Source organism: Salvia splendens, chromosome 8 (genome assembly GCF_004379255.2).
Source record: "Salvia splendens isolate huo1 chromosome 8, SspV2, whole genome shotgun sequence".
NCBI classification, from domain to species: domain Eukaryota; kingdom Viridiplantae; phylum Streptophyta; class Magnoliopsida; order Lamiales; family Lamiaceae; genus Salvia; species Salvia splendens.
In genome coordinates, this window is record NC_056039.1 from 33178648 (window position 1) to 33203315 (window position 24668).

Below are 24668 nucleotides of genomic sequence, written 5' to 3' on the forward strand. Positions count from 1 at the left end.
AATTACTAGAAATTGCATAGCTTGGATATTGGAGTCTATGATTAATTAATTGCATTTATAGTTAGTTGCTGAATATAAATACAGAATCTAGTTATATTGTATCAGCAATAAAAGAATCGTTTATAAAGTCTCGTGAAAAGAACAATAATTAATATACTAAGTAATTACTCTTTAATGCTCAAATCTATTTATACTATTATTCTCTTTTACTTACTCTTTATTCTAAAGACATTCTAATAGAATGAATCTATGGAGTCACATTTTGGCTGGTCATAAAACATTTTTTAGTGAAACATTTATAATACCCCCTTTCCATGAAAAATAGTCATATTTTACCATTTTAGAATGTCTAAAAAATATAATCTCATTTCTTAAAATGGAAAGTTTCTCTTTCACAATTTTCTCCCCCCTCTCATATATTACCTAATTTTTCTTTACTTTACCAACTTTTTCTCTTCCTATATCTTACTTTACCAATTTCTTATTAAAATCTGTACCATCCATAAATGAGACTATCTTTTGTGGACGGAGGGAGTACTAAGTTAACAATCTTATTTGCAAGTCCATATGTTAATACTCTTTTCTATTTATTTTAGAGAAGATTTTGACTTCAATGAAGGTTATGACCTTTATAAGAAAAATTATACTCTTCATGTGAATTAAATATTTTATAAAACCACTAACAAATGAATATTTTTTATTTAAATTGAAATTATGTGATCATATTATCCTTCATCGTATAACATCATATAATACACATGTTGGTGTTGAAATAATTTTTCATCAAAATTGGCAAAGCATTTATTGATGATGGGAATCACAAAATTGGAATTTTCTATGTTAGGAAAGAAAATTGAAACAAATCACTAGGGCATGGGGCTCCCAAAGCAAGCACCAAAACAAGTACTTAAAGGTGTTATGTGGCTTATTTGGAGCCTCACAATTTTGTTTTGGACTTTTCATTGTCAATTATTATAGTATCAATTTTTTTATAATACTCTCTTTTATTTATTCATTCACTCTTGTTCATATGGGGTCATTCTATTTTCATTGATACAGTAGTATAGTACTACTATTCATTTTCCTTTTTATGTATCTCCAACATCAACAAAACTAAAAACAAAACAAGACCAACTAAAATGAGCTATTTTGGGGACATATATTAGATAAGGTTTCACAATATATTTTGCCAGTTATAATCCCATTTCAAAGTTTTGACTATATTGTATTTTTGTGGAATCTTGAAAATAACAAAGACAAACACAACACTATTTGAAAATGCTAATAATTGTATTTGTACCCATACAATGTGGAGAGATATAAAGAGGTATGATTAAAGGATGGATTTGACTAGTTGAAAAAGCAATGGCCAACCTCTAAACATAGTGGTTTTTTTCTCACCTACTCTAGAGAGCAACATAATTCGGCTTTTGTTTACTAAAATTAATTTATTTTTAAGATTATTCTATATTGAATTGTTTCGAGATTATCCGAGAGTAATTTTATTTACTGAGAAAAACAAGAATCCTAAAACTAATCATATATGCTAATGTTTTGAAATTTAATATCAGGCCCTATAAACTCCACCAAACAAGGTTTATAAAACTCAATATTATGATTATTATCTAATTTATCGACCTCATACTTTTATCTAGGGTTATTTTTTTTTTTCGTTGCTAATAAAACCATCTTTTATAACTTTGCAACGAATGCAACAGGTTCACGTGTATTTTTTGGCACACACGTCAACTTTTGTTTTTACCGATAATAGCTTCATAATAAAAACCACACAAACTATATAAACGTCATATTTTTAATGCCAAATTAATACTAGTAGTATGTGTAATATTGGATGAAATAGGAATATTTAGTTCTATAATACTTTTACAGGGCTAATGTGATCTATATTTTTTAAAATTATAGCAAAATTTCCACGATCAAAACCAGTACATTATTTTAGGAAAGTACTAGGTATACCTTATTTTATCATGTACTTCAACACATGGTGTGTTTAAATAAAATAAAATAAAATAAAATAGCTAGTACTGTACAAAATAATGTGTGTGAGCGTGAAGGAAAACTATCGAGACACTCGTGATTGTTTGGAGTTGTTTGTTTCTATTTTACTATTGTTTTATTTGTTTCTCTTTAATATTTTGTGTGTGCTTTTTTTGTGTGCAATGTGTGTTTTAAGTATTTTATTTTTAGGTGTATTATTTTAAGTTATAAATTTGCATGAACTAATGTTATTGCAGATAAAAACAGAACAATATTAACAAATGTCTCATATAGTCATATATACAGTATAACATATAGAAAAAGAAGGATGTGTAACTTTTTATTGTATTTTTTCAGAAGAAACTTTTACTTTAGAGTGTAAAGAAGATTGTCTTTCAAAAATCTTTTTATAGATAAATTAAAAAGAGTAATGATGAAATCAAGAGTTGTATTGTTGTTTGATTTTGAATCATTCACAGTGGGGAAATGAATATTTCTTGTCGCATACAACAGAATGTGGAAATTCACACATGTGAATTATATACCGGTTCTTTGTATGCTAAAATTGTATTGAAATCTCAATTTTATAATAGTATATAATTATAAATTATTCATTGTAAATTAAATTTTGAACCCTCAATTTAGTTAAAAAAAAACTATACAAATATCATACTCCAAGACCTATTTATCCAGTATTTATAGCAGAAAGTGGAAAACAAGTACGATCGAGAATTAGATATACATGAAGAGATTCAGGTGGTACATTCTCCTAGTCCTTATATTGCAGCAAAAAAAGGCGATTCCATTGCCTTGGCGGCCCACACTCTGCCCTGACATCATGTGAGGGGCCTGTTAAGGGGGAGACCTTAACCCACTGGCTGCCAGAAGCCTACACGACAGCAGTGGGATTTGAACCCAGGCCCTTTGCAGCAAGATCTGACCCTCCGTTGCCAACTGCGCTACGCCCCTGCGGCCAACTCCTAGTCCTTATATAATTATTTGTTTGAACGCCTATTTGAAACACTATTGATTTGCACCCTCAAAAAGTGCTTTTCATACTTTGCATGATTTTAAAACTTTATTCATGCAAATTATTTTAAAACATTATTATGGCATTGTTAAAGTACTCTTTGCTACTAGCTATCATCACTAAAAGATTGCTTAATCATTTGTTTCATTTGATTACTTTGTTTTTTCTCTTTAGTTCTTTATTTTCATTATCTTTAAGACCTCGTTCTTTCAAATGTAATCTATTAATTTCATACTATATCCTATTCTCATCACCTCATTTTTTACAGTCATGATTCATATCTAAAGTAATTTTTTGTCGAATTTCGATTGAATTACGTACTACTAGTATTTAATTTTGTTAATACAATTACACAAAATGATGCATGAGACATTCTATAATATACTACTCTAATTTAACTTTTCATTTCACACTCTCTAGTAAAAAGCCATATCGTTATATTCGCAAAATGAAGATTATAAGTATCATAATAGGAAACGAATAAAATAAATTTAATATTCAAATTTAAAATACATTATCAAATATCAATGCATACTCTCGAAACGACATAAGTCAATGTGTATCTACTATTTTCAAATTGATTAATTTTATTATGGTATAATATGATTTAATTTTATCTATTAATGTGAATGAGCTAACATTTATACGAAGGCAAATAGTCAAGCACTCATTGCTAAACCTTTTATCCTAAAAAAAGGAAAAGCAAAAATGAATGATAATTATCTTTTAAGTGAAAATAAGAAACGGAAGCCACAAACAAATAACGTAGTTATGATCACAAGCTTTTTTGCAGGCACTCACTCATAAAACTCATTAATGACTGTTAGCTCTCAGGAAAGAGAGAGAAACGAAAAGCGGAGGAGGCGATCAGAGCCGCGCAGCGAACTTAGCGCGCACGTGACCGATCTCTGCTGAAATCGCAACTCGCCGATCCAAGGAAGCACCGTTCGCCGCTGCTGATTTCGAGCTGCCGCCGTTCCGGTCCGCGCGCATGCTGTCGGAGACGGAAGAAACGCGAGGATCTCGTGAGTTTTGAGCTATATATTGTTTTGTGGCGTGATTTCAGACGACGCTTCGGTGTCTAGTGCCTTTGATTTGGAGTGGAAGTCGGTGCAGTTTCTTCTTCTTCTTCTTCTTCTTCTTATCTGGTAACTGTTTTTTCTGATTTTAGTGTTTCGGTAAGTCGGAGAAGTTGGCGGCGAAGCTGCGGAGTCTGATCCTCGACGGCAGCGAGTTACGCTTTGAGAGCATGAGGTTCGTAGTTCCTTAATTGTGTTTTGCAGCTCATTCCGGCGAGAGAGGTGTTATTTTGAGTTTATTCTGAAATTGAAGCTGCGTAATATGTTGTTCTATTGGTTGTTATTTATCTGAAGTTTAGTGCTTCTGTACCAATAATTACTTCTATGGAATAAATGTTGTGCAGTTAATGCTTATCAATGTTGATAGGAGGTGCAATTTAGAAGAATATTAGGCGTTTATGTGCTTTAATTAGACAAATACCGATGTATTGCAATGTGTATGTTGTTTGCTTATAACTAGGAAGGATATAGTGAATATTCTTCTCTTTAATTGTCCCTAATTATTTCCCAATAATTTTGGAACATTATGATAATATTATTATCTCTTACTATTCAGCATACATATACTTCGTTTGCTGTAGCGTTGTGGACTTTGTGGGAGGATTAAAATGGAGTTTCAAGGATGTGAACGCATGGGGATTCGAAAGGCCTTATATAAAGAGAATATCGAAACTAAAGATTTCACTAATGCATATTGTGTTTCTAGGGCTATTATGTGCATTGGAAAATCTGTGGATTTGGCATCTATCTTTTGTGACTACATCTCCCTGTCATTTAAATCGGCAGGACATATGAATTCAATGTTTGTTTCTCTAACTCATAATGGATATTAGGCCATCCGCTCTTCTTGTGCTTGTTGTGAAAGTTTACGGGAATCAAATTAAGCGTATAATGTCAAATTGAGATTTTTGAGATCCAGTTCTTCATAATTCAATGACACTGGAAAAACATCAGAAAATAGGAGAAAAGGAGATTGATTTATAGCTAATGCATTTTAGCATCTTTCTACCAGAAAGAGAATTGATATGCAACCTAGTTTAAATAGCATATAATATCAGCAGTAATGTAGAAATTTCTATCACTAATGTAGTATCTACATCATTATGGAATACCACTTTTCATGTGTAAACTACTATGGATGTATAAGATACTGCAGAATGCTCTGTGTCCATCAATGAGTAAACGTGAAAGACAAAAGCATGAAATTAGTTTCTCAATGAAACATAATGAGTTCTTACCTTCTTTTTTAATGGGAATTTGATTGACAATGCTGACCTATTGTTGGGATCACCAAAACTATGCAGCTGGACTTGGAGATGGACCGAAAAGTTTGTGCTCAAATTTCTTCTAGTGCTGGTGACGAATCGGAGATGAGTTCTAATGCTACTGGATCTGTTAAAGTTGACATAGATGATGAAGGAAATATTCTTATCAAAGAAGAAAAGGCTCCTGCTGTTTCTGCCTCGGCATCAGCCTCAAATCATGGTTCAGGGTCAAGCATAATTCAGGAAGAGGAAACTGTGAGTGTAAAGGAGAAATTGGTGGCTAATCTGTATCCCAGAAAAGTTGATAAAGGAAGAAAGTCATCAGCTCATACAAACAGTTCTTCAGGGAAGAGGAAAGTGAAGGTAATTACAAGTAATCTGAAAAAACTAACTTATATTCAAACAGTTTAGGCTTGATATAAGATTTTTTTCCCTTATTTGGAAAACTGATGCATATTAAATTGCTTCTACCAACTTAATTTCCATAATCATGCTTTTGGAGTGCGACATGGCACATTTACTATCAGTATCCTAAGTTTAGTGGTTTTATGAACATTAGTTTAGGATGATGTTGGGATCCAGTGAGTTAAGTAGGTTGAGTTGCATTCATTTGGCTTTTGGAAAGAAGATGTTGATTGGCTTCTCAATTTATGCACATAGGTGGATTGGACACCTGAGCTGCACAAACAGTTTGTTCAAGCAGTTGAACAGCTTGGCGTGGACAAGGCCGTGCCTTCCAAGATTCTTGAGCTTATGGGAACTGATTGTCTTACTCGCCATAATATTGCCAGCCATCTTCAAGTATGCACATACCTTATGCTTTTGATCTCATCTCTTCTTTTCTGTTACATTTCCAGAAACCTGATGCATTTCCGTTTACAGTTTTCCTTTTTCCTAGGCTAGCCTACTTGGTTGGCTAATTTCCTATATTTGTCACCTTTTCTGGCTAATTGTCAATAATGTGTAATCAAATGCGTTTCTCTTAATATGCAGAAGTATCGATCTCATAGGAAACATATGCTAGCTCGAGAAGCAGAGGTAGCAACCTGGAGCCGAAAGAAGCAGCTTTACCGAACCACAGGGAGCACAGGCAAGAGTGATGCAAACTCTTGGGCTGTACCCGCCACGGGGTTCCCCCCAGTGACATCAGTGTCTCGTTCTAGACCCTTCCATGTTTGGGGTCATCCATCACCAAACCAATCGTTGGTTTATATGTGGCCTGGTCATCCAGCCTCGTCACCTTCTCCTCCTGCTTGGGGTGCTGGTCATCCTCCGCCACCATCTCTACCTGGGGACCCTTCTTTCTGTAACTGTCACCACCAAAATGTAAGTTCATCACTTATATATTGTTCTGTGGTTACTCTTCTTTATCTAATGCCTCCTTTCTTCATATGTAGGTTCCTGCACAAGGAATGCCTTACTATCCCTCTCATTTTCCTCAACCGGTAACTACAAAAAAACATACTACTAGTTGTTTGATTTTCAGTGGCAATGTGGCATCACTGTGGTTTTTCGTGTTCATGTCTAATCTGAAAGTGTCGATTCACATAAATGATGATATGTTTCCATTTGACTAAACAATGATGCAGACATTTGCAACTCCACCGGTCCAAGGACTACCCCCTTCTTCTATGTACAGAGTAGCACCAAGCATTGGTGTCCCCATCGGCCTAACTGGACAAAAACCGGTACGACCACTAATGGAACCTCACCTGGTGAGATTTTTTTTTCTTCATCCCTTTACTTCGCATCACATTCTTACAAAAGTCATTTTAAGATGGTCACAGAGTTGGTAGCTGAAAAAAGTATTTGCCTGAATCAGTTCATTGGCTCTTTGTTCTAATGCCGTTAGTTTCTTTCTAGCTTTCCGACATCCAGTAAGAGCTGAATTTAACCAGTGAACAAATTGTTTCCAGCAGTAATCAAAAAACTTAGACGTACCTAATGATCACAGACAAAACTAGGAACAAAAGTGTCTCATGATGTACTATTATGTAAAGACTAAATAGCCTAAACTTAGTGGAATGTAAAACTAAACTAAACTAAACTAGAATTAAGAAATCAGCGATTGATTGTAAAACTTAACTAAAGAAATAATATCATTAGCAACCTCCATCCAGGATCTTCCCATGAACAAAGTTTAAATCGAGGATGCTTATTTCTTCTAAACATCGGACTTGGTTCTTTAACTGCGTCATCCTAGCATTATTGTTACTATTGAGACTCAAGTATCTACACTCTGGTCTATTTACACTATATTTGAATCTTGTAACACCACTAGATGATGCGTACGTACTAAATCTGTATCCATGTCACATGAAAGTGGTAACTAGATGTAGTTTGAATCTATCATGGCATTACAATCGATGTAAAAGCTTGAAGTATGTTGTCAGAATTACCTTATGTTTCTGACTCCACAGTCATAAATGTTGTGGCAGTCTACAGAGAGCATAGATGCAGTTATAGGGGACGTCCTATCAAAGCCATGGCTGCCGCTACCACTTGGGCTCAAGCCCCCATCCACAGACAGCGTCGTGGTGGAGCTGCAACGCCAAGGAATATCAAAGATACCACCAATCCGTGCTTAACCAGAAGTTGGTACGATCTCGTCCATGTTACTTAGATGGAAATTATCTCCATGTGCATAACTGGTCTCCTCCACCCCTCAGTCCTCCGCTCTTAGTTGTCTGCCTGATGTAGTTGAATCGAGCTACTCCAGCGAAAGTTCTTATATGAATCGCGTGTCCGACGTCGACGACGTGACATAATCTTTGGCACCAGATTCATATGAATTTTCTATATAAGTGGAAGTATGGAAGTCGAATGTTGTGAAAATATTTGTAAATGAGGACACTGTGACTGGCTTTAATCCAACAGTAGTCTCAACTGAGGACACCATGCACTGCGTGGGCCCCCTTGCTCTGTTTTTCTCTCACATTCTATCTGATTTTTTATGATTTGAGATCCACACATTTATCTCAATTTATGCACTTCATTATCTGTAGAGATAAAATTTGATTTGGTGCAAAATTGATCGTGCGCATGTATGTATCTTTTAAAAAAATCGCATACTTTAGTTTATGATACGGAGTATAATTTTGGTTAGAGAAAACGGTTTATAATTTCACTCCGAAGCAACAGCACTCCCTCGGTCTCGTCCCATGTTGTGAATGCTCTCCCTCGGTTGCGCCTCATGTTCGATCCATTTTTTTTGTGCCGTTGTGAATGCTCAAATAAGGGCATTTTCAATCATTTTTACCAAACTTAAACCCATTTTTGACTATATGTGTAACACATAAAAGTAATTTTACTTCAATCATTTACACCATTATTGAGTATATGCTCTACATTATCTCAACTACTTTTATCTTATTTTGTTAATTATACATTAAAATTCGGGTCATCTCCAAATAATCTATTTCTATGGGGTGGAAAGGAGGGAGTACATTGTACATATCAATCTTATGGTCATGGACTCATGATTTCCATAAGACCACCTACAACCATACACCAAATCACATTTTTGATGTAAAAAAGTTCTCCAACCACCCGCCATATCCAAACCCATTTTTGGGTTTTTTTAATGAAACAACACAAAATTTAGAGTAAACACCAAAATTGAGTATCTATTGTAAAATATTTTGAGATATTGCATAATAGTCCTTATTATTATTATTTTGAGATAGTTGAATTAGTCTGCCATAATTTGCACATATTGAGTATAGTGTTAATGAGGTTAGCGTTGTACTAGGAAAGTTGTTTACACATAATTTTTTCGTGGAATTTGCAAACATTTATCCATTGAAAAATAATTAAATTGGAATTAGCAAGTTGAGGCTATCATATTATAATAAAATATGTTTATTTTTGCAATAATTACTAATAAATTTACTAATATAGGAATGAATATTGTCCAAATAATCTTGTTATTATTGCTTACCGTTACAATTATGTATCAATAATTTAGTATGTTTAGTGTATTTTGATTATAAAAGTAAGTGTAATTTTTTTGAATATAAAATAGATTAAATTCATAAATATATTAATAAGAAAATTTTGTATAATTATTTAACTCACATAAATTATTGATCAAATATTGTGGGATTAATATGTAATTTAAATAAGTACATAGGTATAATTAAAAAAATATAAAGAATAGGTAAATATGGAATATCTTTTTGGATTTAAGTTTGGAGTAAAATTACTTTTTGGAGTAACTCATACGGTAAAAATGGATTTGAGTTTGACATAAATAGTTGGAGTTGGCCTAAGAAAGGAATAAAATCATACAGACACAATGCAAAAGCCCAATATTGGTTTGAAAGTAAAAGTTGGGCCGTCGGTAAGAAGCCCAATTTTGCATCTCCTTTTTACACTAACTTCACATTTTGCTTGGCGAAAAGGAAAGCTTCTGTCTCATTATTTATAGTTACATATACACTCACTCCCGGCTTCGTTCAGCTCAATTTCATTTATATAGGGCTCAAGATTGCTGTGTCGATCCACAAATTGTGTTTCTCTATCAATTTATCGGCAATCTGCGTGTTCGATTTCTACAATCTTCGCTTGATACACGTATTTTACTCGAGCGCTGTTCAGTTCAAGGTTTTTAGCATCTAGCATTACACATGGCACCTGCGGAACCTAGCAGCAGTGGCGGAGCCACCCAAGGACAGCCGCCGGTTAAGTCGCCGGCGAACGACCCCAAGAAAAAGGATGAGAAGAAGGACGAAGATCTTGTAAGTTTGTAGAAATGATTGTATCACTTAAATGAGCTCGGAATTTGGTGCGGGGGTGAAATTTGATCGACATTTGAAGCTTAATTCATGGATTCATGCCCCTCCCCTTTATTTTATGTTGTAGTCGGAGGAGGACTTGGCGTTGAAGCAGCAATTGGAGCTGTACGTAGAGAGAGCACAGGATACAGATCCTGGATTGCAGAAAGTTGCACTAGAGAGCATGCGGTGAGTGGTCTTAGTTAATCTATTCAGAATTGAAATTAGCTGGATGATTTTGTAAACTTTTAGCTGTGGTGCAGTTTAGTGTATTACCTAATTGAATTGGATTTCTCTCGATTGAGTTAGATTGACATCAACCTCTATGTTTATTCTGAAAAACCAAGGCGTTTGAACAGCAACAAAGTCGCATACCAGAAATCCCTTACCAAATATTTGAGGATTAATTTATCTGTATACATAAGCTTATGCTGTTACTTGCTTTTCAAAAAAGCCTTATGCTGTTTGTTTTTTATTATATTAATCCTTTATTTGGTAGCTTTAGGTAATGAGCTTCAGATTTACAACTTGCCTTTCTTCTAGTATTAACCATGCAAACCTTAAAGTATGCAAAACTCGCTTTTGTTTCTGCCCCTAGTTCACACTTTGTAACATTTCCATGAACTGAGTTTTGCTTCAGCATAGTACAAGTTGTTTGTGGATGCTTATAGTTAATTTTCTTATCTAGGCAAGAAATTCGTACTGCGACCAGCTCTATGACTTCAGTGCCCAAGCCACTGAAGTTCTTACGGCCTCATTATGGAACTCTACAAGCACACTATGAGAAAATGTCTGATTCAGATCTGAAGGTGATAATTATTGATTTTGCTTTTTTTTCCTCTTTCTTGCTCACAGCTCACCTCCTCTCCTTTTATTTATCTTCTGACTTTGTTTACTCCTTCAGAAACTGCTTGCAGACATACTCTCTGTTTTGGCCTTGACAATGTCCCCTGAAGGAGAAAGAGTATGTAGTATTTATTATTTGGTGCAATATAAATAGTGTATGGTTCGTTTTCCAGCATCTTAGTGCCTGTCTTTGGTGTCACTTATTGTCCCTCTGGCAAGCTTCTGGAACCTCTAAAAGACTAAATTATTCTATTTGTTGTTATGACTGCTGTTTTATTCCTCCATTTCTGATCAAACTCCATAGTCCATTGTTCAGTTAATTTTGGTTAGTGCTTGGCTTAAACCTCAAGCTGAGGTTCTTATTGAACAAATGAACAGCATATTTACTTTTAGTTACATTTGGGAGCCAGAACTATTTAAGCTAGAGCTAGTGAAGAATCTTTACCGCTTCTTTTTAGCTACAGAAGCTGTAAATCAAATTCATTTTGGAATTGAAGTACTTTTGTAAGCTCTATTATTACATATTGGATGCTCAGAAGAATCTCAAATTAGCTCTGGTTGATTCTACTCATGAGTGTCATCATTGTCAGAAATGTTTTATTTGTTGGATATGGCCACTGCCTCATTCTTTATGAAAATTACATAATACTCCCTCCGTCCCCAAAGAATATGCACTTTGGGGACGGCACGAGTTTTAATGTAAAATTGGTAAAGAAGAGAGAGGTAGAGAGAAAAAGTAATTAAAGTATTGTTAGTGGGGAATGCATCCCACCTCATTAGAGAGAAAAGACTTTCCAAAATTAGAAAATGCATATTCTTGTGGGACGGACTAAAAAGGAAATAGTGCATATTTTTGTGGGACGGAGAACGTATATAATCTTTTCTGTATGTTGGTGTAGAGTGTTGTGAATTTTAACCAAAGAAATTACAGAGACTTATTTTGAATTCCCAATTTCATACTGAGAGAAGAGCCAAAAGTAACTAGTGACAATTTATGAATTTTAGATTAATTTTCAAATTCTTGGATGGTAGTAGGAATATAACTTGACTAAGCTTGGGTCGAGTCCTTGAAAGAACCTTATGTCTAAAATAATGCTCCTAGAGGTAGCCTGAAAATGTTTAATCACCTATCATATCTTTCTAATTGAAATGTCTGATTCATTGCATTCTTCTGTGTAACCATCATTTCAAATTCATTAATTTCAGGAGAGCTTGAAATACAGACTACTTGGTTCTGATGGTGATATTGGTTCATGGGGACATGAGTATGTCAGGTGAGGATTGACACCTCTTGTTCTTATTATATAACAAGCGATGATTCTCCTGCATGATAACAGAAATTTCAACTAGTGCATTTTACATAATTATTTAATCCCCCGTCAGAATGCTCATTTATACTGCTGCTAAAGATTTTATGTGAGTATGGGGTATGATAATCTTCATTTGTAAATTAGAAGTTCATTGGATTCATTTGGGACATTTCTTAATCACCAATTTCTTAATCTTTTCATAATGGACCATAACGCATATCTTCTGGCACAGTTTATTTATTGCATTCCAACTGTAACTCTTCTGGATTATATTTACATGAGACATGTAGAGCATATTACCATTTACTGTCAATGATTATATATATATATATATATATATATATATGTGTGTGTGTGTGTGTGTGTGTATTAACTATAAATTCAATTTGGTTTGAGGTTGTTATTTTTCTTATATACTAGTTGAGTATGATCCCGAAAATTGTGTATGAGTTTAGTCTGAAGTTACGAATGTGTTGCAGGAACTTGGCTGGGGAAATTTCTCAAGAGTATTCAAAACGACAGGTTAGAACTTCTACACATGATTTGAGGAAATGCTTATTGCTTGCAAAAAATTTGATTTTCTTCCTTTGCATCTCAAAATTATAATCGCAAATTGATTCTAAATTGGTTACCAATTTTCTTTAGTACATAAAGTAACATATACTCCCTCAGTCCCCCTTCCCCAATAGCATGCAACATTTGAGTTGCCCAAAGTTAGAAGAAAATGGTTGGTAGATGTATTTGAGTTGATAAATGGTATTTCAAGGGTCCCACTATGTAGAAAAGTTTTTGGTAAGAGTGCTTGTAAACTTGAAACGTCAAGTAGAGTCTAAAGCCAGGTTCTTAAACGGGTAGTGGTATGCTTTTAGGGTAGAATCGAAGACCAAATACAGTAATTATTGCATACTAGTTTGGGACATACGGAGTATGATCTACATTACATGTAGTCAACAAATATGGTTAATGCATTAAAATGTTGATAGTTAATGGATATAATGTGATACTATCACTTTCCATGTATAGTAATTGAATCTGAGATGAAACATTTACTATTTCTGTATTTTACAAAGCCTTTTGATATTTTTGTATACCCACATATATACGTTCTGATGAATATATCAATTTGGAATGCTAAACATTTTCCATACCTTCTAAATATCCATGTATTACAGATCGAAGAAGCCCCAATACATGATTTAATGGTCCTGGTGGTCCAAATTGTTGCGTTCCATATGAAGGTATACTGCTTAACTTTTTACCCGCTGTGAAACAATTAATGCATAGCATGGTAAGTTAGAGGACTTTGGCTGGGGTAGACAGTTCATCAATCTAGAAAACATGGAGATGTACATTTATTAACATGATGCCTTCGTATATGGTTCTCGCTCTTGTGATATGTATCTAAGCATGGAAATTTTATGTATTTGCAGCATAATGCTGAGCCTGAGGCAGTCGATCTTCTTATGGAGGTATTGTAACCATCTTCTATGATGGATTTTTTATGCTACTTCTAAACACTTTATATGTGACTAGAAGTTTGGCCTATTTACTATCAGGTTGAAGATCTTGATCTGCTAGTGGAACATGTCGATAGTGCAAACTATAAACGGACATGCCTGTATCTTACTAGTTCAGCAAAGTAAGTGTGTTGGCATGCCTATAGCTTGGCTTTTGGTTTTGTTAATTCTGTATGTTAATGCCAGGGTGTTGTTATGTTGTCAATGGAATCAAGGTTACACAGAACTGTCTTATTTCTCCTGATGGTGGAGTTAATTCATAAGTCGCACTTGTCCATTATTACTACCTATATTTTAGAATAAGTATGATATATGGGTGTATTGTTTGGTAGCTGAGTTCTGATAGCTAAATTTCACTCGTTAACATTGCTGCTTTTAATTTGAAAAAGATTCCAATGAAATTCTGCATCAGATGACCTCATAAGTTAGTACAGCAGACAACCGTCTCTTCCTTTTGATAGCTAATTACTCTAATATGGTGATGTTTGCTCATCGCAATGCTGCATATCGAAAATTTCCAGATATCTTCCCGGACCAGATGACATGTTAGTTTTGGATATTGCACATTCTATCTATATGAAATTCGAAGAGTATCCAAGAGCACTGCAGATTGCGTTGTATCTTGATAACTTCCAGGTTCGTACTTCTGTATTTATGAGATATGGTAGCAAATAAAAAATTATTGGGATCAAGCTTAGTAACGTTATTTTTGTTACGAAATGAAAATCCTAATATGATATGCTTAACACATTTAGTGGAGAAAACTCTATCGGATTTCGGCATTCGTTATGTTGACTGGGTGCACCATTGCAGTATGTGAGTGATCTTTTCCAGCGTTGTAAAGATCCTCTGAAAAGGCAGCAGTTTTGCTTCATCCTGGCTCGCCATGTAAGTTATCTTGAATTTGGTCTTACAACCCGATTATGCTGCCATCAAAACTTCCCCTTTCTCTTTCCCCAATCCCATTTAGGTTTTTTTTACCTTTCTGTAATGCTGTTTTGGTGTTGTCTCGGTTAAATGGGTGTACAGATTGAGTTCACATCTTGTATTCTTCTTTCTAATATTTGGATAAGTAGTGTCCAATCAGATAGCTTGTAGGGCTCTGCCAATAGAATGCATATTGTTCCGTGGTGGTAGTGCACATATTTTGTCATACAAGCTATCGCCATGTAAGTTTAGTTTTGTTATGATTCCTTTGTAAGGTGGTTCGTTTGATCATGTCCAGCAAGGATACTTTTCTTTTGCCATTATGGTGGCCACACTGAAGTTTGGTATGGAGGATGGAGAGTCTAGTTGATAATAGTTTGGTGCCCCACTTGCTTGATTTTATTTCATTGTCAATACATATCCTTAATAGTGCATGAATTTCTCAGATTGCACTCACTGCCATAAATTTATGTCAATGCCCAAAAATGTAATCTTGTTACTCTTGTTATCCTAAGAGAGAAGCACTGTTTTGCATTTAGTCTCACCTGAATTTCTTCCCATTCAGATACACTGTGCTAATGGTACTGTCATGTGCAGGGCGTTTCTTTTGAACTTACTGAAAGCATTATTGCAGACGATGGAGAAAGGTATGCTTTGCAAGAAATCATCAACAATACCAGATTGAGTGGAGGCTATCTAACACTTGCTCGTGATATTGAAGTCATGGAGCCCAAATCTCCTGAGGATATATATAAGGTAGACTCACTTTAGCATTGATGTTCTGTTAGCTATGATTTTTGCATCATGCATCATGCATTTATTCTTGACTTGTCAATAAACATCCAATATTAATATGGGCATACCCCATGCTGGTGCTATTGTTTTATTTATTTTCCATATAGTTCCTTCAAGATGAACGTAATGCTCAAAATAATTTGTTTGTTTCTAAATTTTTTTATGTTGGATTGGCAGGCACATCTAATCGAAGGCCGTGGTAGTGGTGGAGGAACTGTTGATTCTGCCAGGCAGAATTTGGCAGCAACATTTGTTAACGCATTTGTAAATGCTGGTTTTGGTCAGGTTCGTACAAGATTGCATGTGCTAATCGCAAGGGAATATTTTCCTATGTTTCTTTTATGCTGAGTGTGGTGTTCCCTTTCGCCTGTGAAGGATAAGTTGATGACAGTTCCAGCTGAAGCATCTAGTGGTGGTTCTTCGTCAAGCTGGCTCTTCAAGAATAAGGAACACGGGAAAGCCAGTGCTACAGCAAGTCTGGTGTGCCTCTACTCTGCATTGCGCACTTTCTTTTTATATTTTCTCATTTGGCCGGCTAATCATTCTGTTTGAACTACTCTAGGGCATGATTATGCTTTGGGATATTGATTCTGGACTTGCACAACTGGACAAGTATTTCCACAGTCCTGACACTCATGTCGTATCTGGTGCATTACTGGGAGTTGGGATTATAAACTGTAACGTCCAGAGTGATTGTGATCCTGTAAGTTGTAAAGAATTTTTGCAATACAAAATCTTCTCCAAACGAAATTGAAGAAATACATATGTATTTAGCGTTAATTTAAGACCACTGTGCTACTATAATGTGTAATTTGATTTATTCCTGAGCTCTAAAGTGTTATATACTTTCTCAGGCATTGGCACTATTGGCGGAGTATGTGGAGAAAGAAGATGCTTCGATTAAAATAGTTGCAATAATGGGTCTAGGTCTTGCATATGCAGGTTCTCAAAATGAGCAAGTGGGTTTTCCTTCTCTCACTTTTCATTCAAATTGGTTGACCAATAGTTTATCTAATTTTTATAACATTATCAGATACGTAGCATACTAATGCCCCTCCTCCTAGATGGAAGATCATCTGTTGATGTGATTGCATTTGCTGCTATTGCGTTGGGCCTAGTATACGTGGGTTCTTGTAATGAAGATGTTGCCCAGAACATTGTACTTGCATTGATGGAACGAAGTGAGGCAGAACTGGGGGATCCCTTAGCTAGTTTCTTGCCTTTGGGCCTCGGTCTGCTTTTCTTAGGGAAGCAGGTAATCATTATCTCCCTCCGTGCTTAAAATTAGCCACCCCGTGCCTCTTAGCCTTCCAATTAATAAAACTTAATTATCATTAGGGGCCTTTCTGTATAAAACCAGAAAGCTTCTTGTTCTGTCTTCTTCAATGTTCCTTTTATACTTGCTAATATTTTATCTCTACATTTGACAGGAAAGTGTTGAAGCTACAGCTGAGGTTTCAAAGACATTTAATGAAAAAATTAGGAAACACTGTGACATGACCCTGCTATCTTGTGCATATGCAGGAACGGGAAATGTTCTAAAGGTAACAAATTCTTAATGTTGGACTGAGGATGAACTTTGCTCCAATGTCTATTATTTTACCAAATTGTGTTTATCACAGGTGCAACACTTCCTGGGTCAGTGCGCACAACATCTTGAGAAGGGAGAATCCTACCAGGGGCCAGCTGTTCTAGGAATTGCTATGGTAGCGATGGCTGAAGAACTCGGGCTTGAGATGGCCATTCGTTCACTGGAGCATCTTTTGCAGTACGGGGAGCAGAATATTAGAAGGGCTGTTCCATTGGCACTTGGTCTCCTTTGTATATCTAATCCTAAGGTAATATGCTCTTGGTGTAAAAACTCAAGGATGGAATTCTATGCTCTTATTAGAAATGTTTGTATGCATCCGCTGCTTTCAACCCTAGAAAATGAACTAATGGGTTATTGTTGCTTGACCACTTGTATATGATAGCATCAGCAATAGTTACTGAACTTATAGTGCAAGAATGCAAATATGTTTATGATGTGGACTAACCATTATCGATAAATTTGTTTTATGGAAGCAATTTCTGAAATGAATCTTACGATTGTCCGGGAAGTTTCATCTAGAAGAACCAGTCTTCCTAGACTTCCTGTTAGTGCTTGTATTGTTATCTACTTGTCAAATTTATTTGGTGGTTGCTTTTGGGCAGGTCAATGTCATGGACACATTAAGCAGGCTCAGTCATGATACAGACTCGGAAGTTGCAATGGTTATATTAATCAGCCTGTTCATTATTCCTTGATAATTCACATTCTGTGTGCTAAATCTTTGTTTCTAAATACGCATACCTTCTTGATGTTACAGGCTGCCATGATTTCATTGGGTTTGATTGGTGCTGGAACCAACAATGCCAGAATAGCTGGAATGCTTCGCAATCTGTCAAGCTATTATTATAAAGATGCTAGCCTTCTTTTTTGTGTATGGGCTCAATCCGACTGTTTGAACAATTATCCTTTTTTACACGTCGAAATGCAAGTATATATATTATAGATTCTAAAATGCAGGTCCGCATTGCTCAAGGTCTTGTTCATCTTGGCAAAGGGTTGTTGACTCTTTCTCCTTATCATTCTGAACGTGCTCTCCTGTCACCGTAAGTTACATATCGAAAATTCTATATGCTGGCTAATTTTGATTTTTGATCATTCTCTAGAGCCTGAAATAGGCCTAGTTTAATTACTATATTGGAAGATAATAATCTTGGCTCCGTTTTACGCCTTCTACCAGGACTGCACTTGCTGGACTTGTGGTTATGCTGCACGCATGTCTCGATATGAAGGCTATAATCTTGGGGAAATATCATTACGTTCTATACTTCCTCGTTCTAGCCATGCAGGTATTCTGAATAATGATGGATCCGAACCAATAACTGCTTTGTATTCTTTTTGGTCCCATTCTTCTCTGTTCTTCCCCTTCCTCTGCATTACTATGCTATTTTTCTAAACGAAGCGTCTGTCTCACTCACCTACAGCCAAGAATGCTGCTGACCGTGGATGAGAACTTGAAGCCTCTCTCTGTACCCGTCCGTGTTGGCCAAGCTGTTGATGTCGTTGGCCAAGCAGGTCGACCCAAGACCATAACCGGTTTCCAGACCCACTCAACTCCCGTCCTTCTGGCCGCTGGTGACAGAGCAGAGCTTGCAACTGAGAAGTAAAATTTCATCTATATTTTTCTTATTTCGTCCTCTACCTGAACTGCACACTAACGTCGGATGCTTTTGCAGGTATATTCCCCTTTCGCCCATTCTCGAGGGCTTTGTCATCTTGAAAGAGAATCCAGACTACAACGAAGAGAGTTGATACTGACTATCCTAAATAGGGTGGCAATGGTTCAACGTTGCCTATTACCTCGTTTAACCTCGCACGGGGTGCAGGACCCCGCGTGTCTGGTAAGAAGTCTGGATGAGCAAAATGGCAATAGGGTGCGATTTTGTGCTACTTTTTGTTTCATATATTTAATGCTGGATGGTTTTATACTAAGTACACCATTTTTGAATATTTACACACACTGTAACTTAATTTCAGCTTAGTGTTTAATAGATTATATACATGTTCTCTCCATATATGATTTCTTATGTATGCGTGTGTGAATAGTCACTTGCAACTTACAACCTCTTATCTTATGTATCAAAAATCGGAAAATTTCTTTTTTTTTGTTAATGGGTGTTAATAGAATTCCAATTTAATGAAGAGCTTTAGAAATATTCCGGCACAGCGAAAATCTTGGATTGTAAAAGATGATAGATTCCAGGGTGTTCTGTCAAAGTACAAAAATAAATAAATTTAAATGTTATAGGAACGTAAATATCTTATCATATCACGTAAGAGTACCTAATAAAATATTCTAGTCTATTAAATACTTGGTCCTAAATGTCAAGTGAAAAAGAACCTTGTGATTATATTCTAAATTCCATAATCATAAATCTAAAATACTTGATTCCAAAAAGTCCAAAAAATGAAAATTGATATTGTGATTATATTTTAATCCAGAGATTGGTAGTCACTCTAATTTAGCAGAAGGCAAAAAAGAAACTAAAATGATGTAGTTCATGAACACTTTATGAATTTCACTCTAATTTAGCAAGAAGGAAAAAAAGAAACTAAATTAACATGAGGAAAAATTAGTTATTTTATTAGAATTGATTTTAAATGGATTAAAATTATTTTATTTTAATATAGAAGATTAGTAAAACTTAATTAACAGTAGAATTTTTAATCAACAAAATTCTGACCATTTACATAATCAACTACTCTAGTAATTAATTAGATTGTCTCTAGGGTTTTTGAGCTTCCACTTCCCACACCCCACAATTACAGACGCACTTCACACAATGAAGGTGAAAGTAATTTCTCGCTCTACCGATGAATTCACCCGAGAACGAAGTCAGGACCTTCAGGTTTTCTCCATCTCAGCGCTTTTCCTGATGCCAATTTTTTTGAGGGGCTCAAATTGATATTTTTGGGGTTTTTTTTGCAGAGGGTGTTCCGCAACTTTGATCCTACCCTTCGCACCCAAGAGAAAGCAGTCGAGTATGTTCGCGCTCTTAATGCAGCTAAATTAGATAAGGTGGCTCCCTCCTCTGATATTTGGGTGTTACAATTTTTAATAAATATTTGCAGCTCAATTTTAGGATTAGATGAGTAAATGGCTCTGTGCGCTCTTTTGTTGCATAGATATTTGCACGTCCTTTCATTGGGGCCATGGATGGGCACATTGATGCGGTCTCGGCAATGGCTAAGAACCCAGCTAATTTGAAGTGGCTTTTTTCGGGGTCTATGGATGGAGGTATGGTTTTGTTGCAACTTTCTATGTATTTTGATATGTTGTAATACAATGGAATGACGCAAATTAAAGATGAAGATTGTTATCGGTTGATTTGTTGTTTGAAGGTGGAAAATGGTGTTTAAGCATTTTCTTGAGTGATGAGTTGTGTTTTTATTAGAAACTAACACTCCTACTTTGTTTCTGTCTACAGATATTCGTCTGTGGGATTTGGCTACTAGGTAATACAAACAACAGCCTCTGACTTGCTTCATATATTAACTGATCTTGGGATAACTATTGTCTATTTAGATTTCCTTTTCTTTCCGTATATGTATTCATAGCATGTAGATCTACCAATCTCTCAAGTGTAACATTTGGTCAAGTGCATTTGTAGGATGCTTAAGAGAAACCTTTACATATTAGTTGCAGATGGCTGATACTTTTAGTTGTTTATGCCCTGAAAATGTATATTTGATGTGCCACCAGGCAGACAGTATGCCAGTTTCCTGGTCACCAAGGGGCTGTACGGGGTCTGACAGCATCAACAGATGGTCGTGTTCTTGTTTCATGTGGGACTGATTCCACGTAAGGCTTTATATCTGAATGTCTAAAACTGTTCAATTTTTGGATTAGATGGGAATTCTTATACAATGTTGGATTGGTTCTTCACTTTTCAGTGTCAGGCTCTGGAATGTTCCCCTTCCTTCTCACGCCCAAGATGATTCATCGGATAACGAAGCCAAGGTTAATATTTGTTATTTATCTTTTCTATCATCTCAGTTCAAATACCAGCTGATCTTCTATTTACCTAAACAAGTGCATTTGGATTTGGTTTTCTGGCAGCCACTAGCAACCTATGTTTGGAAAAGTGCCTTCTGGTAAATTTGATTTGTTTTACATGAAATGTCATATGTTTGACTAAACAACTATGCATAACATAATCTGGTTTTGCTTCATAACACTCTTGGTATAAAACACTTTTTGTCTCCGTCGTGTATTATTCTCTCTCAGGGGTGTTGATCACCAAGAGAATGGGGAACTTTTTGCCACAGCTGGAGCTCAAGTAGACATATGGAACCACAACAGGTTTTTAAATGCCTTCATATGTATGTTTTGTTATTTGAAAATGCATTAGGTTCCAACATATTATCTTTCTTTCACAATCAGGTCTCAGCCAATCAACACTTTTGAATGGGGCAAAGATACAGCTATATCTGTGCGGTTTAATCCAGGAGAACCAAATGTATTAGCAACATCAGGCAGGTCTGCATTTTTCAGGACTGCAGTATTTTATTCAGATATCTGTAATGTGCTCTCTAACTAACTTCCCTGTGGTGTATAAGTCACTATTCATGCATGAAAAGTATTGTATTCATAGTTATCGACCATGCAATGTTCACACAGGCTAAGTTTTGACAAGATTGGCATGTGATTTTAGGTAGCTATATTAATAATTTTCACCTTTGCAATTGCAGTGATCGAAGCATTACTATATATGATTTACGGCTTTCTTCTCCTGCAAGAAAGATTATTATGCAGGTTAGAGAAATGAATTTATTTTATCAGTATGAGAGCAATCCTTTTTGTTTATTACATGACATATCCATGTATAGAACTTGCTGGAGCTAAAATATTTTTGGTTTCGTCTCTTCTTCCACAGACAAAAACAAATTCCATAGCATGGAACCCAATGGAGCCTATGAACTTTACAGCTGTAAGCTATTTCTGCAACTACTTGTCTTCCTTTTCTCCTGTTTTCTTTGGATGCTCAGTTGGAAAATAAGAAAGGCTTTGTAAATTTGAATCACTAGCAGCTAAAAGTTCAGGAGAAACAAAGAAGTGTGTTTTATACCTGGGTGGGAGATCCACTCTTTACCTATTGACTTCGTTTGGACTTTGTTCTTTACGACCTGCTGGTTGTATCTTCTCATGCTGCATTAGAATGCTGGCTTCATATGTTTCATCTGGTTTCATTTATATCAATTTCTAATATAACTTGGCAATAGTAGAAGAAATGCTATTGATATATGCACTTAATTGCAGTGCATATATTATTAAATCTTTTATAAGCATGTAAAATTTGGTGGGAATACTGCATTAAAAACTGAGCTTGTTTTCCTTGATTCCTTCCGTGGTGTGAAACTATACATTTTGAACTGCTATGATCATAAATTAAAATATCATGTCAATTCAGGCAAATGAAGATTGCAATTGCTATAGTTATGATGTTCGAAAAATGAATGAGGCAAGATGTGTGCACCGAGATCATGTTTCTGCAGTGTACGTCTCAAGTCTCAGCTACTAATTTCTTAAGAGTCGTACTAATTTGAGGTTGTGTTCTAATATACAGTTCACACATTTTGCTTTCCTAACTTTTCATGGCTCATACACAGAATGGATATTGATTATTCACCAACTGGCCGCGAGTTTGTAACTGGATCTTATGATAGAACTGTAAGAATTCTGTTTCTCACCTATATTACTTTCTGAATGATTATATGTTCTTTCCGAGACGCATCTTTTAATGTCCCGAATGCACTTTGCAGGTCAGAATATTCCAATATAATGGCGGTCACAGCCGAGAAATATATCATACTAAGAGAATGCAAAGGTTAATGACATTGAGAACTACTAATGTTTCTATCCTTATAAAATTACTGTGTTTTCTGGCATAATTCTATCATTAACTATAAACTATGATTTGGTTCCTTAAATGACAAACTCAATTAGTGGCTAGGATTTATGCTTCTGGCTTCATACCATGTCGGACTGTATACCTGTTTATAACGTAGATGTGTCTAATGTGTTTACTTTTCCTTATCTATAGGGTCTTTTGTGTTAAGTTCAGCAATGACGGAAGCTATATTATCTCCGGTAGTGATGACACAAACCTTCGACTTTGGAAGGCCAAAGCATCTGAGCAACTGGGAGTTGTATAAATCTCTTCCTTAATTCATTTACAACTTTTAATATTTAATTTATTTTCTGGACGCTATAATGTCTATGGCATGTTTGGTTTCTGTAGCTTAAGACCTGATAGTAATGGTCATTGACTAAAATAGATGAACTAAACTAAATTGTTGGTTCATGTAGTCAAAACTGGGCGTCTTTTGGTTAATCCTGCAAGCCAGAAGCTGTTTCTACTAAATATTAAGCTTAATCATTTGTGTGCCTGCAGCTTTTGCCGAGAGAGCTTAAAAACCATGAATACTTGGAGGCTGTTAAGAATCGCTACAAGCATCTTCCTGAGGTCAAGCGCATAGTCAGGTACATTCAATTTTATTAAATATCTGCAAGTTTTGTGTAGAACTATAGTTTGTGGTTGGTTCTAATAGAGTCACATTATTTTGAAGAGGTGAAAACTCTTCCTTTTGTATTTTAAAGTGTAGGACAGTCATACACTTGCTCTCTTCCAGACACTCTACCATGCACTTTTCTTCTCAAAATCGATACAAGAATTGCTGTAGTAAAATGATACTCCTATATGATCTGCATCGAAGATGCCCTACCCCATACTAGTTGATGGTCATTCAATCAGGGCTATGTACAAACTTGTCTGTTCACTATTATCGCACTTATCTAAATAGACATGGGGCTGTGAGAAAGATGGAAAAAGAAATGGATTCTGTGTTCATATTTGTGTCTTCCTTCCTTACATCCATTGTAGAACTATTGGCCTCACATCCAACTATACGTATTACCCGTCTCTCTTCTGTTAGCATCTCACTTGACACTTATTATATCCTTAATTGTGATGCTGCAGGCACAGGCACTTGCCCAAGCCAATCTATAAAGCAGCTTCTCTGCGGCGCATCATGACTGATGCCCAGAGAAAGAAAGACGAGAGGAGGAGAGCTCACAGCGCCCCGGGCAGTATCATCAACAAGCCATTGCGTAAAAGAAGAATCATCAAAGAAGTCGAATGATTTCTTGGTGCGATGCTTCACATGTGGATTTGATGGGGAAAAGATCCTCTCTATGCTGGAAATTTTCGAGCCCATTCGGAAATTATCATACAGTGTAACATGTCTATCAGATGAGCTTATAATCTTATACATGGTGAACACCAACGCCTCAAGTAAAATTTTGATCCATCTTTTTTCACTCGATCTGTAGAATACATTGTTCTGAGTCATCTAGGTTCATATATTTTTTTATATACTTGAATATTTATTATACTTACGATGTTTACGGTTATATAACAAGATTTTGCTAATGTGACAAACTGAATGAAGTATAGTTGATTATTGTCTGGAATTGAATACTTCGACCACTTATTTAGAGCATCCACAGTAGTGGACGAGCCGGCAGACGAGTGATC

The 24668-nt window shown here is 35.7% G+C and overlaps 3 protein-coding genes across 5 annotated transcripts; all 3 read left to right on the forward strand.

The window, feature by feature from the left end:
* The first annotated feature begins 3740 nt into the window (after positions 1–3740).
* On the forward strand, positions 3741–8354 carry LOC121743341 (probable transcription factor GLK1). 3 transcript variants are annotated; one of them, XM_042136626.1, is made up of 8 exons: positions 3741–4053; positions 4200–4282; positions 5412–5735; positions 6033–6173; positions 6366–6698; positions 6770–6817; positions 6962–7060; positions 7811–8354. In XM_042136626.1, the coding sequence occupies exons 3-8, from the start codon at positions 5424–5426 to the stop codon at positions 7958–7960; spliced, it is 1083 nt and encodes a 360-aa protein (XP_041992560.1). In that variant the 5' UTR covers positions 3741–4053; positions 4200–4282; positions 5412–5423; the 3' UTR covers positions 7961–8354. The 3 variants fall into 3 exon arrangements, with proteins under 3 accessions (XP_041992560.1, XP_041992559.1, XP_041992558.1); XM_042136625.1 differs by having other exon boundaries at positions 3757–4134; positions 6962–7087; XM_042136624.1 differs by having other exon boundaries at positions 3757–4053; positions 6962–7087.
* A 1432-nt stretch (positions 8355–9786) lies between these two features.
* On the forward strand, positions 9787–19143 carry LOC121745200 (26S proteasome non-ATPase regulatory subunit 2 homolog A-like). Its single transcript, XM_042139007.1, has 25 exons — positions 9787–10111; positions 10236–10336; positions 10836–10956; positions 11052–11111; positions 12200–12267; positions 12783–12825; positions 13476–13541; positions 13734–13772; positions 13860–13942; positions 14342–14456; positions 14634–14708; positions 15345–15503; positions 15720–15827; positions 15918–16022; positions 16105–16245; positions 16397–16501; positions 16576–16797; positions 16973–17086; positions 17165–17380; positions 17736–17795; positions 17891–18004; positions 18091–18176; positions 18311–18419; positions 18555–18733; positions 18807–19143. Exons 1-25 carry the CDS (start codon positions 10001–10003, stop codon positions 18880–18882), a joined length of 2676 nt encoding a protein of 891 aa, XP_041994941.1. The 5' UTR covers positions 9787–10000; the 3' UTR covers positions 18883–19143.
* A 707-nt stretch (positions 19144–19850) lies between these two features.
* Positions 19851–24611, forward strand: LOC121745067 (DDB1- and CUL4-associated factor 13-like). The gene is made up of 17 exons (XM_042138833.1): positions 19851–19979; positions 20060–20149; positions 20257–20368; positions 20559–20586; positions 20834–20932; positions 21025–21091; positions 21191–21225; positions 21359–21433; positions 21515–21610; positions 21823–21886; positions 22008–22061; positions 22542–22627; positions 22741–22801; positions 22894–22958; positions 23175–23280; positions 23526–23614; positions 24111–24611. Exons 1-17 carry the CDS (start codon positions 19914–19916, stop codon positions 24271–24273), a joined length of 1356 nt encoding a protein of 451 aa, XP_041994767.1. The 5' UTR covers positions 19851–19913; the 3' UTR covers positions 24274–24611.
* Positions 24612–24668: the final 57 nt, after the last annotated feature.